Source organism: Nelumbo lutea, chromosome 1, assembly GCF_056320005.1.
Source record: "Nelumbo lutea isolate HS-2025 chromosome 1, American lotus-T2T, whole genome shotgun sequence".
In the NCBI taxonomy this organism is placed as follows: Eukaryota; Viridiplantae; Streptophyta; class Magnoliopsida; order Proteales; family Nelumbonaceae; genus Nelumbo; species Nelumbo lutea.
The window spans coordinates 36,836,189-36,848,913 of NC_142684.1; the positions used below are offsets into that span (position 1 = coordinate 36,836,189).

The 12,725-nt window shown below is 37.8% G+C and overlaps 1 protein-coding gene across 3 annotated transcripts in view; it reads left to right on the forward strand.

Annotated features, from left to right (window-relative positions):
• Positions 1-206: 206 nt before the first annotated feature.
• Positions 207-12,725, forward strand: part of HIRA (histone chaperone HIRA-like protein) — a 38,180-nt gene continuing 25,661 nt past the window's right edge. The window contains exons 1-6 of one of the 3 annotated variants that reach the window (XM_088964601.1): positions 207-428; positions 527-678; positions 1,758-2,033; positions 2,128-2,379; positions 2,465-2,862; positions 3,033-4,080. In XM_088964601.1, coding sequence (XP_088820727.1) covers positions 571-678; positions 1,758-2,033; positions 2,128-2,379; positions 2,465-2,862; positions 3,033-4,080 — 2,082 coding nt within the window. In that variant the 5' untranslated portion in view covers positions 207-428; positions 527-570. Of the gene's footprint in view, positions 679-1,757; positions 2,034-2,127; positions 2,380-2,464; positions 2,863-3,032; positions 4,081-12,725 lie in introns of all 3 variants that reach the window. The other 2 variants (XM_088964603.1, XM_088964602.1) reach the window with 2 other exon arrangements.

The window sequence follows — 12,725 nt, forward strand, 5'->3', positions numbered from 1 at the left end:
GTCCATCAACTACTTTTTCAGTTTTTCTAATGGGCCTTTTTCAGTAAAAAAGCCCATTTACTGTTCACCAAAGGCATTTTTGGGTATTTTTCTAATATGCAATAAGCATAAAAGTGCTTGTTTTAAAGTCACCCAAACATTACTCAAGTAGTTCGCGGGTCTAGGTAAAGAATATTACATAATGACATAATTTACGAGTAACACACAAATAGTTAATTATCCTCTGCCCCCTTCTCTCTCTCTTTCTTTCTGTTTTATTCTCTCGTTTTCCTTTCTCTTTCCTTTTTATTTTTTATTTTTATTTTTTTTTGCTTTTGCAGTGGTTTCCTTGCAATGCAAATCACTCCAAGGATTCCCAGGGTCTGACCTTGACCTTCGGAAACAGAGGCTTTGCTTTCATGGTTCTGGGTTTTGAATTCCGTCAAAGGGTTTTGCTCAGGAACTCATCTAGGGTTTTGTTTATGAACTGGTTTAGGGTTTTGGACTTGGCTCATGGATTTACAGACCCTTCTATTGTATGTTGAAGGGAAAGGGGAATAAGTGTTTTGGACTTCAGAAGCAGGACCAGAGATGAAATGCGACAAGCCAAGTTGGATTAGACATGAGGGAATGCAAATTTTCTCTATCGACATTCAACCAGGTGGGCTTAGGTTTGCAACTGGTGGAGGTGATCACAAGGTAGAGTTTTTCTTATCTGGGTAGTCCTTTTTTTTCCCGGTTAAATCTTGTTGGGTCCTCTCCATTTTCGTTGTACTTCACCATATTTTTTCTTGTTAAATTTTTTGGCTCAGGTGGTTTTTTTTTTTTTTTTTTTTTTATGAGTTCTCTCTCTGAACCGAGCTTTTGATATTTGATCACTTTCAGTTTTTGATTTTTAGCTTTCTTATTAGGTTAAGTACTTTGGTTATTATGGAACAATTTTTACACTGTAAGATGCATTTGGTAGAACCATGAAACATCTAAGTCGTAGAATGCAGCTTTGTGGTACCATGTAGCGACAGTGGAGAAAAAAAATCATGCGCTCATAACCTGCTTAAAATTCACCTTTTAGTCAGGAGTCAAGCTTCTAATATACCTGCCAATTAACAATAACTTATTTTTTGGTGGTAGATGCTAGTTAACAATAAGCTATGCATGGCTATATATGTCTGATTTTAAGGTTGACGAATAGTATTTATGTGGTCATGTTTCTATATCTCATCACTTAACGCCTGTCTGTACTTGAAGTTCAGTCAGAGTATTAGAACTTTAGGAGGAGTTTATTGCTGACCATATTAGTCTTCCTACTTCTGTTAATGCTGAATTTCTACTTTTAGTTGGTGGATTTTACTACTGATCCAAAGGTAATGACTTTTTTTAATTACTTCCTTGAAGACGTTTTTAGCTAGCTTCCCTCCTTCAGGTTCTTATTGAACTTTATAATGCTACAGGTCATTGTAACTGGGCGTTTATGGTTGCAATTTTTAATCCAACTTTTAATCTTTCCAATACCAAATAAGAAAAACAAATTGATTATGCCTTCTATTTCTGTCTTATTTTATGAAATGCCCTGAAGAACCATTTTAATGAGAAAACTTTATGCCAGATTCACATGTACGCAAACTTGTCAATTAACATGTAGGCAAACTTATCAATTGTAACTTTGACATAAATAATTTTATCTATTTTTCATGAATTTGATTAATAACTATTTAATTGCGTACTATTTTGTTTGACATAAATATATGAGAATCTAATTTTTGTATAATGTTATGTAGGTGAGGATATGGAATATGAAATGTGTGGATAGGGACTCAGAAAATGACCAATCAACTCAGAAACTACTGGCAACCCTCCGTGATCACTTTGGATCAGTTAATTGTGTTAGGTGGGCAAAGCATGGGCGCTATTTAGCATCGGGGTCTGATGATCAGGTCATTCTCATTCACGAAAGGAAACCTGGGTCAGGCACTACTGAGTTCGGGAGTGGAGAGCCCCCTGATGTCGAGAATTGGAAAGTTACCATGACTTTGAGAGGACACACTGCGGATGTGGTAATTGAAATGCTTTCACTTGTTTTATGATTTGATAAATAGTGTTGTTATCAGCATCTATCTAACCGGTGAGTTCTTTTCATGATTGAATTAGGTAGATCTTAATTGGTCTCCAGATGACTCAATATTAGCTAGTGGGAGTTTGGATAACACAGTACACATTTGGAACATGAGTAATGGTATTTGTACTGCTGTTCTAAGGGGCCATTCCAGTCTAGTTAAAGGTGTTGCATGGGATCCCATTGGCTCTTTCATAGCTAGCCAGTCAGATGATAAGACTGTTATTATTTGGCGAACTAGTGACTGGAGTCTTGCTCATAGGACGGATGGACACTGGGCAAAATCTGTATGATTGTGCTCCTTATCTAACATTCTTCTCTTAACCTTTTATTTTTCTTTCTGCAATTCTAATTTGGAAAATGTCTTTTCAGCTTGGATCAACATTTTTTAGGCGGCTTGGGTGGTCACCTTGTGGCCATTTCATCACCACCACTCATGGTTTTCAGAAGCCAAGGCATTCTGCACCTGTATTAGAAAGAGGGGAATGGTCTGCCACCTTTGATTTCTTAGGACACAATGCTCCTGTTATTGTGGTGAAATTTAACCACTCAATGTTCCGGAGGAATTTTTCCAATGGTCAGGAAGTAAAAGCTGCACCATCTGGATGGACTAATGGAGCCTCGAAGACTGCAGCAAAGGAATCACAACCATACAATGTCATTGCAATTGGGAGCCAGGATCGCACTATTACTGTATGGACTACTGCAAGTGCTCGTCCTCTCTTTGTTGCCAAGCATTTCTTTACTCAAAGTGTTGTAGATTTATCCTGGTAATGAACAGAAGCTGTTTAATGGCCACTTCATTTTTCCCAAGACACTTAAAGAACCTTCTTATTTTAATGATTTTAATCTGAAGTTCCCTTTCATTTCTGGTTTTAACCATGCCCCCTAAAAGAACAATATTTTCCTGTGCTTACTTCTTTTTCCTTTTCTCAAACAGGAGTCCTGATGGATATTCACTTTTTGCCTGTTCCTTAGATGGGACTGTGGCAACATTCCATTTTGAGGTAAAAGAGATTGGCCACCGAATTAGTGACTCTGAGCTTGATGAGTTAAAAAGAAACCGCTATGGTGATGTCAGAGGAAGGCAAGCAAACTTAGCTGAAAGCCCAGCACAGTTATTGCTAGAGGCAGCCTCGGCTAGGCAAACCACAAGTAAAAAGGCAAACATTGGTGGTTTGCAGAACCAAACTCCTGGAAAGTTGTCCAGTGATTTGGGTGTTCCTGATATGACTCAGACACTTTTAAAGGCTTCTGAGTCCCAAGTTGACGATGGAAAGAAAAATGGAACAGCTGGTGGAGATGGGTTAAACAAAGCTGTAACTTCCACCCGGATTTCTAGTCCTGTGAAGCAAAGGGAATATAGACGGCCTGATGGCAGAAAAAGAATTATTCCTGAGGCAGTAGGGGTGCCTGCTCATCAGGAAAGCATCTCTGGTGGGCCCAATGCTCAAGCACTTGAGTTTCATCGCACTGACTCAGATAAGAGAAGGGATGATAATGGGGTGGTTCCTGCTGATGGTGGAATTCGGGATGGTTCTCTGAAGAGATCATTTAGTGGAAGCTTTGAAACAGACCATTGCGGGGCTAAAGAGCGGTCAGGAATCACTGCTAGGACATCCATTAGTGAGAACCTGGTTATTGAGAAGGTTCCTTTCTCTGCAGCTGATAGACAATTAAATGTAGAACAGTCGGGGACTGTCAAGCCTTCTGGTTCTCATATTGCTTGTAGTACAGCTCTTTCAATTAGGGTCTTTGGTAAAAAAGAAGGAGAAGATTGCAGTCCAGTCTGTTTGGAAGCTTGTCCTGTTGAGCGTGCTGTCAATGATGTGGTTGGGGTGGAAAATGCATTTACAAGTAAAGAAACAGAAGTTACATGCAGAAGAGGGTCTCAAACTCTTTGGTCTGATCGGTTGTCTGGAAAAGCAACAGTCTTGGCTGGAAATGCCAATTTTTGGGCTGTTGGCTGTGAAGATGGATGCTTGCAGGTAACACTTCAAGAATCTGACCTGAAGAAAGATTTATTCTATGTTCAATTTGAAAAGATGTCATTTTAACATAAATTTACCATCAAATGTATCTCCCAACTCCCATGTTAACAAGTCATGACTACAAACTACATTATGAAGGGTAGAATTTTTTCCAATTTTAAATTTCTTCACCCTTTCTAGTGGTCATTTTATGTCAAGTACCTTAAAGCTTCTAGCTCTTCTATTAACTTATCCTTTGGCGGTCTTGAATTAAAACTTGCAAGTTATTTGCCTTATAAATCTAAGACATTCATATTCATTTATCATAAAAAAAAAGTGAGACATTCAAAGCCAAAACATGTAGCTCCAAACAAATTGAATGAATTTTCTAGGTGAGGATATCATCTATCCTGAGGGCACTGACAGTAGGAGTTGGATTCAAACCAGCAGGGTCTTCCTCCTACCTCTTTTTAAGAACCTTTTTGACTTCTAGTAGTCTTTTGGCGTAAAATGTCCCAACTTCTGGGAAAGTCCTCCCTTAACTCATTTTTTGAAGGTTTTGAATTAAAATTAACATGTCCCTTGCATTCTATCAAATCTAACAAGTCTGAGAAGCTCAGAACCAAAATGTTCAGCTTTAAAGTTATTCAGGAGTTGATCCCTGAGACTGGCATTCTCCAAAATCTTTTTGATACCCTTCGTGTAGAGTGCATCTGTCCCCATTCTTTCCATCTGAGGTGGTGCAGAAGATCCTATTTCTCCAAGATTAGAGCCTTCTATCGGAAAATCCCTCACAAGAAAGTGCATACCTGTGACTTGTTTTAGAGGACACTGGGAGGGACTTGGGTGCATTTTTTTTTGTCTCATGCTTTCCTCATTTCTGGAAGAAAGAAGTTGCTCAGCCACTTATTTGTCCATTGTACATTTACCTTCTTGATTTTTGGCTTACTTTTTTTTTTTCGGTTTTGTTTTTTTTTTTTTGTTTACTTTTCTTTGTTATCAATCTTTCTTTCCTGTCTTTGTTACTTTTTTTTGGTTTACTTTTCTATCTTTGTTATATTGGAGTTGGCCTCAGTGCCTGTTTCAGTTTTAGGGGAAAAATCTTGTGGGCGTACATGTGGAATGAGTTATCTAAGGGATGGCTAAGAATTATGGCATATTTCTACAACATAGAATACTCTCATGAGGTTTTTGATCTTGTTTATGCCAGGGTTATTTACTAACTATAGGTGGAGATGTTTAGAGACTTTTTAGTCAGTTTCTTAGTTCTGAGTGGGGTTATATTAGCAACCCTAGGTCTTGAGGGATACCCAAGGCTCTTAATAGACAGTAGAAGAAATGAGGGGAGAAAATGGTGCAATATGTGATCATCGCCTACTCAAATAATGCAAGAGCAAAGAAGTCAAAATTGGACTTTTCTGATTAGTTTGGCCATAACTATTTTAATTGAAGTTTCATAACATCATATAAGTGTTTTAGGAGTTGCTTTTTTTTTTTTTTGAGTCAAAACCTGATAGTGGCCATTCTCTAATTTTCTCTTTGTTCTTGTAGAACTGGCCACCCTTAGAGGGTCTATATATTTGTCTACTAAGTAAAATATCTATATAATCATATTTTGAGTGAAACTTTCTTATTGTTGCTTGATGAGTGATTTCTGTTCCTAACCGCATAAGCCTAGTAATAATTCTTGGCCCCCTCCCATTAATTGATTCCAAGTTTTCTTTCACTTCATTCTCTCCATCTTCTCTCGATTCTACAGTTGCCATTATAGCCATCAATAATCTACTAATTCTTCATCAAGAAAGTTCAATCAACACCCCTAAAGGAGAGAAGCTAATCTGTGCATTTACTTCAAATTTCATTAAAACTTGAAAATTTCCATTTTAAGCAGATATCCTCATTTTGTGCCAAACCATGGCTTTGTATCGAGTTAATTATAAAAAATGCCCTCGTATTGAGTTGCCCTCTACCAGTATTTATCACAATCTATCCTTCCCATTGTTAAAATGTCAACATATTCCCTAATATTTTCACGGCATATTTCCATTTCCATGGATACTGAGTACTGACAAATATTACTAGAATCAATATATTCTCCAATAAGAACTACTAGAGTTATGTGGAGATGGTATCATAAAATGGTCAGTTGGCAACTATATGTAGATTTTTAGAGTAGAAGTAGTATTATTGCTTTCCTAATGGACATGATCACTTTGAGCCAGCTCAAGATTACTTTTGGACGTAGCATTAAATTTTAGCTTTTGTTTACCTAATAGATTATTTGGTTGATCTATTATAATTATGTGCTCTTTTTGTGAGTTTAGGTTTTCCTTGAACTTATTCTATTGTTTAGTTTTAGCTTTTAAATTCTACAGGGCAACTTCACAATGTATTATTTTGTCTGCAAACATTAGCTTCTTGTATTTGATGGTTTGGGAAAAGATAATAATCTGAAAGGGTGTACTTATGCTTCTTTATCATTGTTTAATTCTGTAAATTTCGTAATGTTTCCACCATTTGTATAATTTCTTTAAAATTTCCATACGATATTTCTGATAGTTCCAACATGTTTCCTTCTTGCCATCATCATCTAAGCCTTGTCCCAACTATATGGTACATGAATCCTGTTTTGCCATTCCATTCTGTTCAGTACCATATCCATTGTCAAATTATGGGTGCAATTACTTCTTCATTACTTCCACCCAAGTCCTTTTTGGTCTGTCCCTAGCTCTTCTAGCCTGTTCAATTTGTAACGTATCACTTCTAACAGGTTCTGTGGATGGTATTTCTGTGCATGTGACCAGACCACTTCAATATGCTTTTCTCTCATTTTATCACCTATTAGAGCTACTCCTAGGTTCCTTTTTCTCGATAAGAAAAAGTTACAATTTCATTGGTATCAGAAAGGATAACTGTTACAAGCATCCCAAAGGGAGGTGCAAGATGCAGCCTCTCTTAAAAGAAAAAACAGCAAGAGATTTACAAATAATGCCCAAAACAACTGATTCCTTATTACCCCTTGCTTGGCTAAAGAATCAGCCAAAATATTATCTTCCCTCCCCACCCATTGAATCAGATTCATATGTTGTGTTAGTCATTTGAATTTCTTCATTTCATCTCTATAGCACCATATCACTGAATCTGGATTCTTTATCCAGTCCACCACCACCTCGGAGTCCCCTTCTATCACCAGGTTCTCCAAATTCATCTCTTTTGCTATCTCAACCAAGGTTGTCAAGGCGAGGCGATTTTTAGAGGTCGCGTCGCCCTATGCCAAGGTGTTTTTCATATTAGGCGCTCACCCATATATATTATATTATTTTTTTGAATGCACATATGTATTATATGATTTTATTGGTTGGTTTTATTTTATTAGAATACACCATGTTGTATGTTACCATTTTTATTAAAGTAATTCTCTTTTATATTAAAACTACAAAAGTTTCTTTGTGTTTGAGACTTTGAGTTCTGAACCGAGAGAAGAGTAGAAAAACCGAGGACTGTGAAGTTTCCATTTTCCAGTCCAAGTCATCCAAGACCTCTAGGTAAGTTTCTCTTTAAGAAATATTTTTGGGATGAAACATGGGCTCCTCCTTCTTCCTAAAATCACACTGGTACTCCTTTATTGTACTTTCTTACCTTTAAAAAAAAAAAAACACTTTTGGGAATGAAACAGGGGTACTGCCCCCTTCTTCTTCTTCTTCTTCTTAAACAAGGGCTGTGCCCCAACTTTCTAAAACTTTCCTATATTTTTTGCACTATTTTTTAATAATGTGTTTTTTTTTGAACGAAACAGGGGCTCTATCCCTTTATTTTTCTCTCTCCTTTTTCGTTACATTCTCCATTTTTTTAGCCTGAAACAAGGTCTCCACCCCCTTAAACATAGTCCAAGTCTTCCTCTTGGACAACTTATTTTGGGAATGAAACAGGGGCTCCGCCCCCTTAATTTTTCTTTTCTTAGTTGCACTCCCTCATTTTTGTTGGCCCGAAACAGGTATGATGTATATATGATGGCATTTTATGTTTTATTTGAATGATTTTATTGCTAATCGCTAGCATCCATGTAGGTTAGTATAAAAAACTAATCAAGTAGCTTAAGAGGGGTAGAGATATTTATTTTCTACTTTCAAATTCCCCGTCTAGGCGCCTAGGCAACTGAGTGCCCTGTGGTGGCCTAGGTGCCTTGACAACTATCATCTGAACACCTTGTAAGACTGCGTCCAATTCAGCTTTCAATGAGCCTCCATTCCCCACTGGTTCTGAATAGAGTGCTACTAAAATCCCTTCCTTATCTCTTATGGCCCCTCCTATTTCAAAAGGACTTGGGTTTCCTTGGCTACTTCCATCGAAATTTAGTTTCAGAAAATCTTCAAATGGAGCTACCCAAGCCAACCTTGTTTTAACCTTCTGCACTGAGCCTGAAACCATCGAGTACCAGTTCCTCCAAATATCATCAAAGGAGTACTATTTAAACAAATCCGAAGTTAGTAGCCAATGTATAACTCTAGTCATTACACAGTTGATAACTTGTTGCTTGCTTCTCTCTTCCTGGAGGATCCTAGCATTTCTTTCTTCCCACAAGGTCCAAACCACTGCTGCCCTAGAGCATCTCCACATTAATCTTTCCCTTCTCTTTGGCCAAGCAAAAGCTGATGAATCAAACATCTTAATCTCCATTGGCACATTCCACCTACACCCAAACAAAGAGAAAAACCAATCCCAGATATCTGCAGTGAAGGAACAGGAAATTAGTAAGTGGTAACAAGATTCACTATCAGATTTACAAAGAGTGCACCAATTTGGAGAAATACAAATACAAGGTCTCTTCTTTGTAAGAAATTCAGAGTGTTAACTTTCCCATATACTACTTCCTTAATACGACTTCATTTCTGTGCTAGTCGTATTTATTTTAAAACCTCTTCTTTCTAATGTATTTGTCCACAAACCTAATTTTGCATTTAATCTTTCTTTAGTTTTATCATTCTAAGCACCTAATTTTGCATTATGTTTCCAATGTTTAGATATTGGATTTTTGACACTCATTTTAAAACTTGATCCTTCTAAATTTTATCTCTCAACTCTACCTTTGCCTAAATGCTAGTTATCAAAGTTATGTTGGTTTGTTTTATGGAGTAAGCCTTTTTGTGGGAAACTTGTGTAGGATGCCTTAAAATAAAATTGCCCCTCACAATCCATCATTCTAAACACCATGACATTCTCATTGAAAAATTTTACCTCTATGGGTAAAGAGTTGGATTGGTTTAAGATACCTAAGGATCTTAAGGTTAGACTTGAAAGGAGATTTGATTTGGAGGAAATAAAGGAAGTTGTTTTTTCTGTGGATAGAACTAAAGCACCAGATCCAAATGGATTTACAATGGCTTTTTACCAAGATTGTTGGGACATTTTAAAACATGACATTTAGAGGGTCTTCAATGATTTTTTTTTTAGAGAGGTGTGATAAATCAAGGGTCAGATTCTACTTTTATAGCTTTGGTTCTAAAGAACAGTGGTGCTATTCACCCAAAGGAGTTCAGACCTATCAATTTGGTAAACAACTTATATAAAATTATTGCTAAGGTGCTCTTAAGGAGAATTAGGGTTGTGCTGCCTCACCTCATTTCCCAAAACCAAGGTGCCTTTGTTAGTAGTTGGCAAATAACAGATCAGATTTTAATTGTTAATGAGAGTGTGGAGGACATGAAAAGAAGTGGGAGAAAAGGAGTTGTGTGCAAGTTGGATCTAGAGAAGGCCTATGACTTGGTGGATTGGTCCTTCTTATTGCGAGTCTTGGAGAACTTTGGTTTTGGGGTGAAATGGTGCAAGTGGATTCATGGTTGTATAGAAGATTGCCACTACTCTATTCTGGTGAATAGAGCGGTTGTAGACCATTTCCTTGCAATTAGAGGCCTTAGACAAGGGGACCCCCTTTCCCCATTTTTATTCACATCAATTGTTGAAGTTTTGGGCAGACTAATAAGTAGGGCTGATTCTAGACACCTAGTGAGAGGATGGAGGGTAGGTAGAGATAGGGTACCAATCACTCATCATTTACAATTTGCTGGTGATATTATATTGTTCCGTAAGGGTTGAAATTGGTGGTACAACTTTTTGAAAAAAATGTCAAATCTAAGTGAATTTTGACAAATGTTGTGTGGTGGGGATCAGTATGGATGAGAGAGAATTGGTAGACAGGGCGAAAATTCTAGGATGTAGGACCTCTAAGTGGCCTCTCAACTATTTGGGTCTGCCTTTAGGGGATAATTCGAAAAATAATAGTTTTGGAACCCAATGGAGGATAGGTTTACTAAGAGGCTAGCTTCATGGAAGAGGAATTACTTGTCTTTGGGTGGTAGGATTACATTGATTAAGTCTACCTAGACCAACTTGCCAGTTTATTTCTTATCTGTCTTAAGGAACCTGGAAGGAGTGAGCAAAGTGTTGGAAAAATTGATGGGAGATTCCTTGTGGGGACTTGGGGAAGAGAAAGAGATCATATAGTTGGGTGGGAGGTAGTCACTAGAAGCAAGGAAGTGGGTGGATTGGGTATAGGAAGTATTCAAAGGAAGAATGGGGCTTTACTTGGAAAATGGTTGTGGATGTTGCCAATGGAAAATGATAATTTATGGGCTAAGGTGATTTATAAGTATTCATGGGAAAATGGAAGATTGTTAGGATGCTGGAACTCTGGCTAGGGCTACACAAGCTTCTCCTTAGAAATCTATACATGCCATTCTTCCTTCTTTCATGCCATTCATCAGGTATGATCTATGTTCCAAGAGTTGGGTGAAATTTTGGTAACATATTTGGGTGGGGGATGTGAGCTTGAAAGAACAATTTCCTTATTTGTATTCCCTTTCTTTGTTTAAAAATGAGCCTATGATATTGATCCAGAAAAAAAAAAAAACGAGCCTGTGTCTACCTTTTTGGTACCCCCAGAATCAATTCTTGGGTTTGGTTGGGATTTGGGTCTTAGAAGGGGTCTTAGGGATGTCTCTGCCTTAATTCAAATCTTGGGAGGGGTGGTTTTGGACTCAGAGAGGAGGGAAAGCCAGATTTGGACGCTGACCTCATTTGGTGAGTTTTCTTGTTCTTCCTTTTGTTAAGGCCTTAACACAACCCTTTGATAGTTTGGGTTTAGATTTTCCAGTTTTGGAAGTTTGGGCTAAACCGATTCCTCCTATGATTGGTGTTTTTTGTTGGGAAGCCTTTTTGGGAAGATGTAACACTAGTGACTTGCTCAAGAGAAAAAGACTTAATTGGTGCACTGGTGTATCCTTTGCAAGGCAAATGGTGAGAGGTGCGAGCTACAACCTCTCTCAACTGATTATAAAGAAACTTAAAAGGAAAAGGCAAGCATTACAGCTGAGCCAAAACAAGACTTCCCTATTTGCCCCTTGCTTAGCTAAGCCATCAGCCAAAGCATTTGCTGATCTCCCCACCCAATGTGTACTAACAAATTTATTCCTTATCAGCCACTTAAATTATATGACTTCATTTCTGTAGCATCATGTAGTTTCCTCAGGGTTCTGCAACCACCCTACCACCACCTTAGATTCCCCTTCTATATTTGGGAATGGTTTTTCTCTTTGTTTGGTTGCAGATGGATGCTCCGGCCAGATGTACAAAGTTTGTTTGCCTCCTTTTTTAGGTGGCCAAAGATGGGTAGAATTATTTGGAGATGTATCAGAGCTGCCATATGCTGGACAATTTGGGAGGAAAGTAATTCAAGGATTTTTAATGAAAAGGAGAGGAATTGGGAGACCATTATTGAAACAGTTATTATTAGAGTGGTGCATTGAAATCTCTGGAAATGTTTGAGGATATCTCCACAGATATGATGAGAAGAAATTGGAAGTAGCTAATTGAGAAGATTAGTCCCCTTTGGTCTCCTCCAGCCTCTAGTTTTATCAAACTGAACTATAATGGGAGTAATTAAGATAATCCGGGGTCTTCTAGAATTGGAGGAACTTTCATAGATGAGGATGGGAAAGTCATTGCCCTATTTTCTGGTCCTATTGGTGTATGCAATTCACTTTGAGCTGAAGTTTTGGCTGTGCTGGAAGGAATGAAGAAGGCAAAGGAGCTGGGCTGCCGTAATCTCATTGTTGAAGGGGATTCAAAACTGGTTATAGGGTGGCTGCAAAAAGAGAAGATTGGTCTATGGAAGTTTGCTAATGAAAAATGAATGTTCAACAGGCTAACACAAGGTGTTGGAGATTCAGTTACAATGGGTAAAAAGTGCTAATTCATTTGCAGATACCCTTGCTAAACAAGGGGTGGGAAGAGAACAATTGTTTTGGGCTATTTTGTAATTTGGATTGTATTTTGTTTTCTAGGGGAGGGTTACAAGAGTTTACCCCGCCCCTAGTCACCTTTGTACTTCCCTTATTTCTTAATGAGAATTTCTGTTATTGATAAAAAAATAACATTAATAAAAGGTGTCCTCTCAAATTTGCCAATCTACTATCTATCACTGTTAATGGCTCTAGCCTTGGTGGTGGAAGAGATTGAGAGGCTACAAAGGGATTTCCTATGGAACATTAAGGTGAAAAAAAAAAAAAGAAATTCCATTTGGTTAAGTGGGACTTGGTGTGTAGAGTTACAAAAGATAGGGGATTGGGAGTGAGAAGGGTGGCAGTCTTTATTAAAGCTTTGTTTAG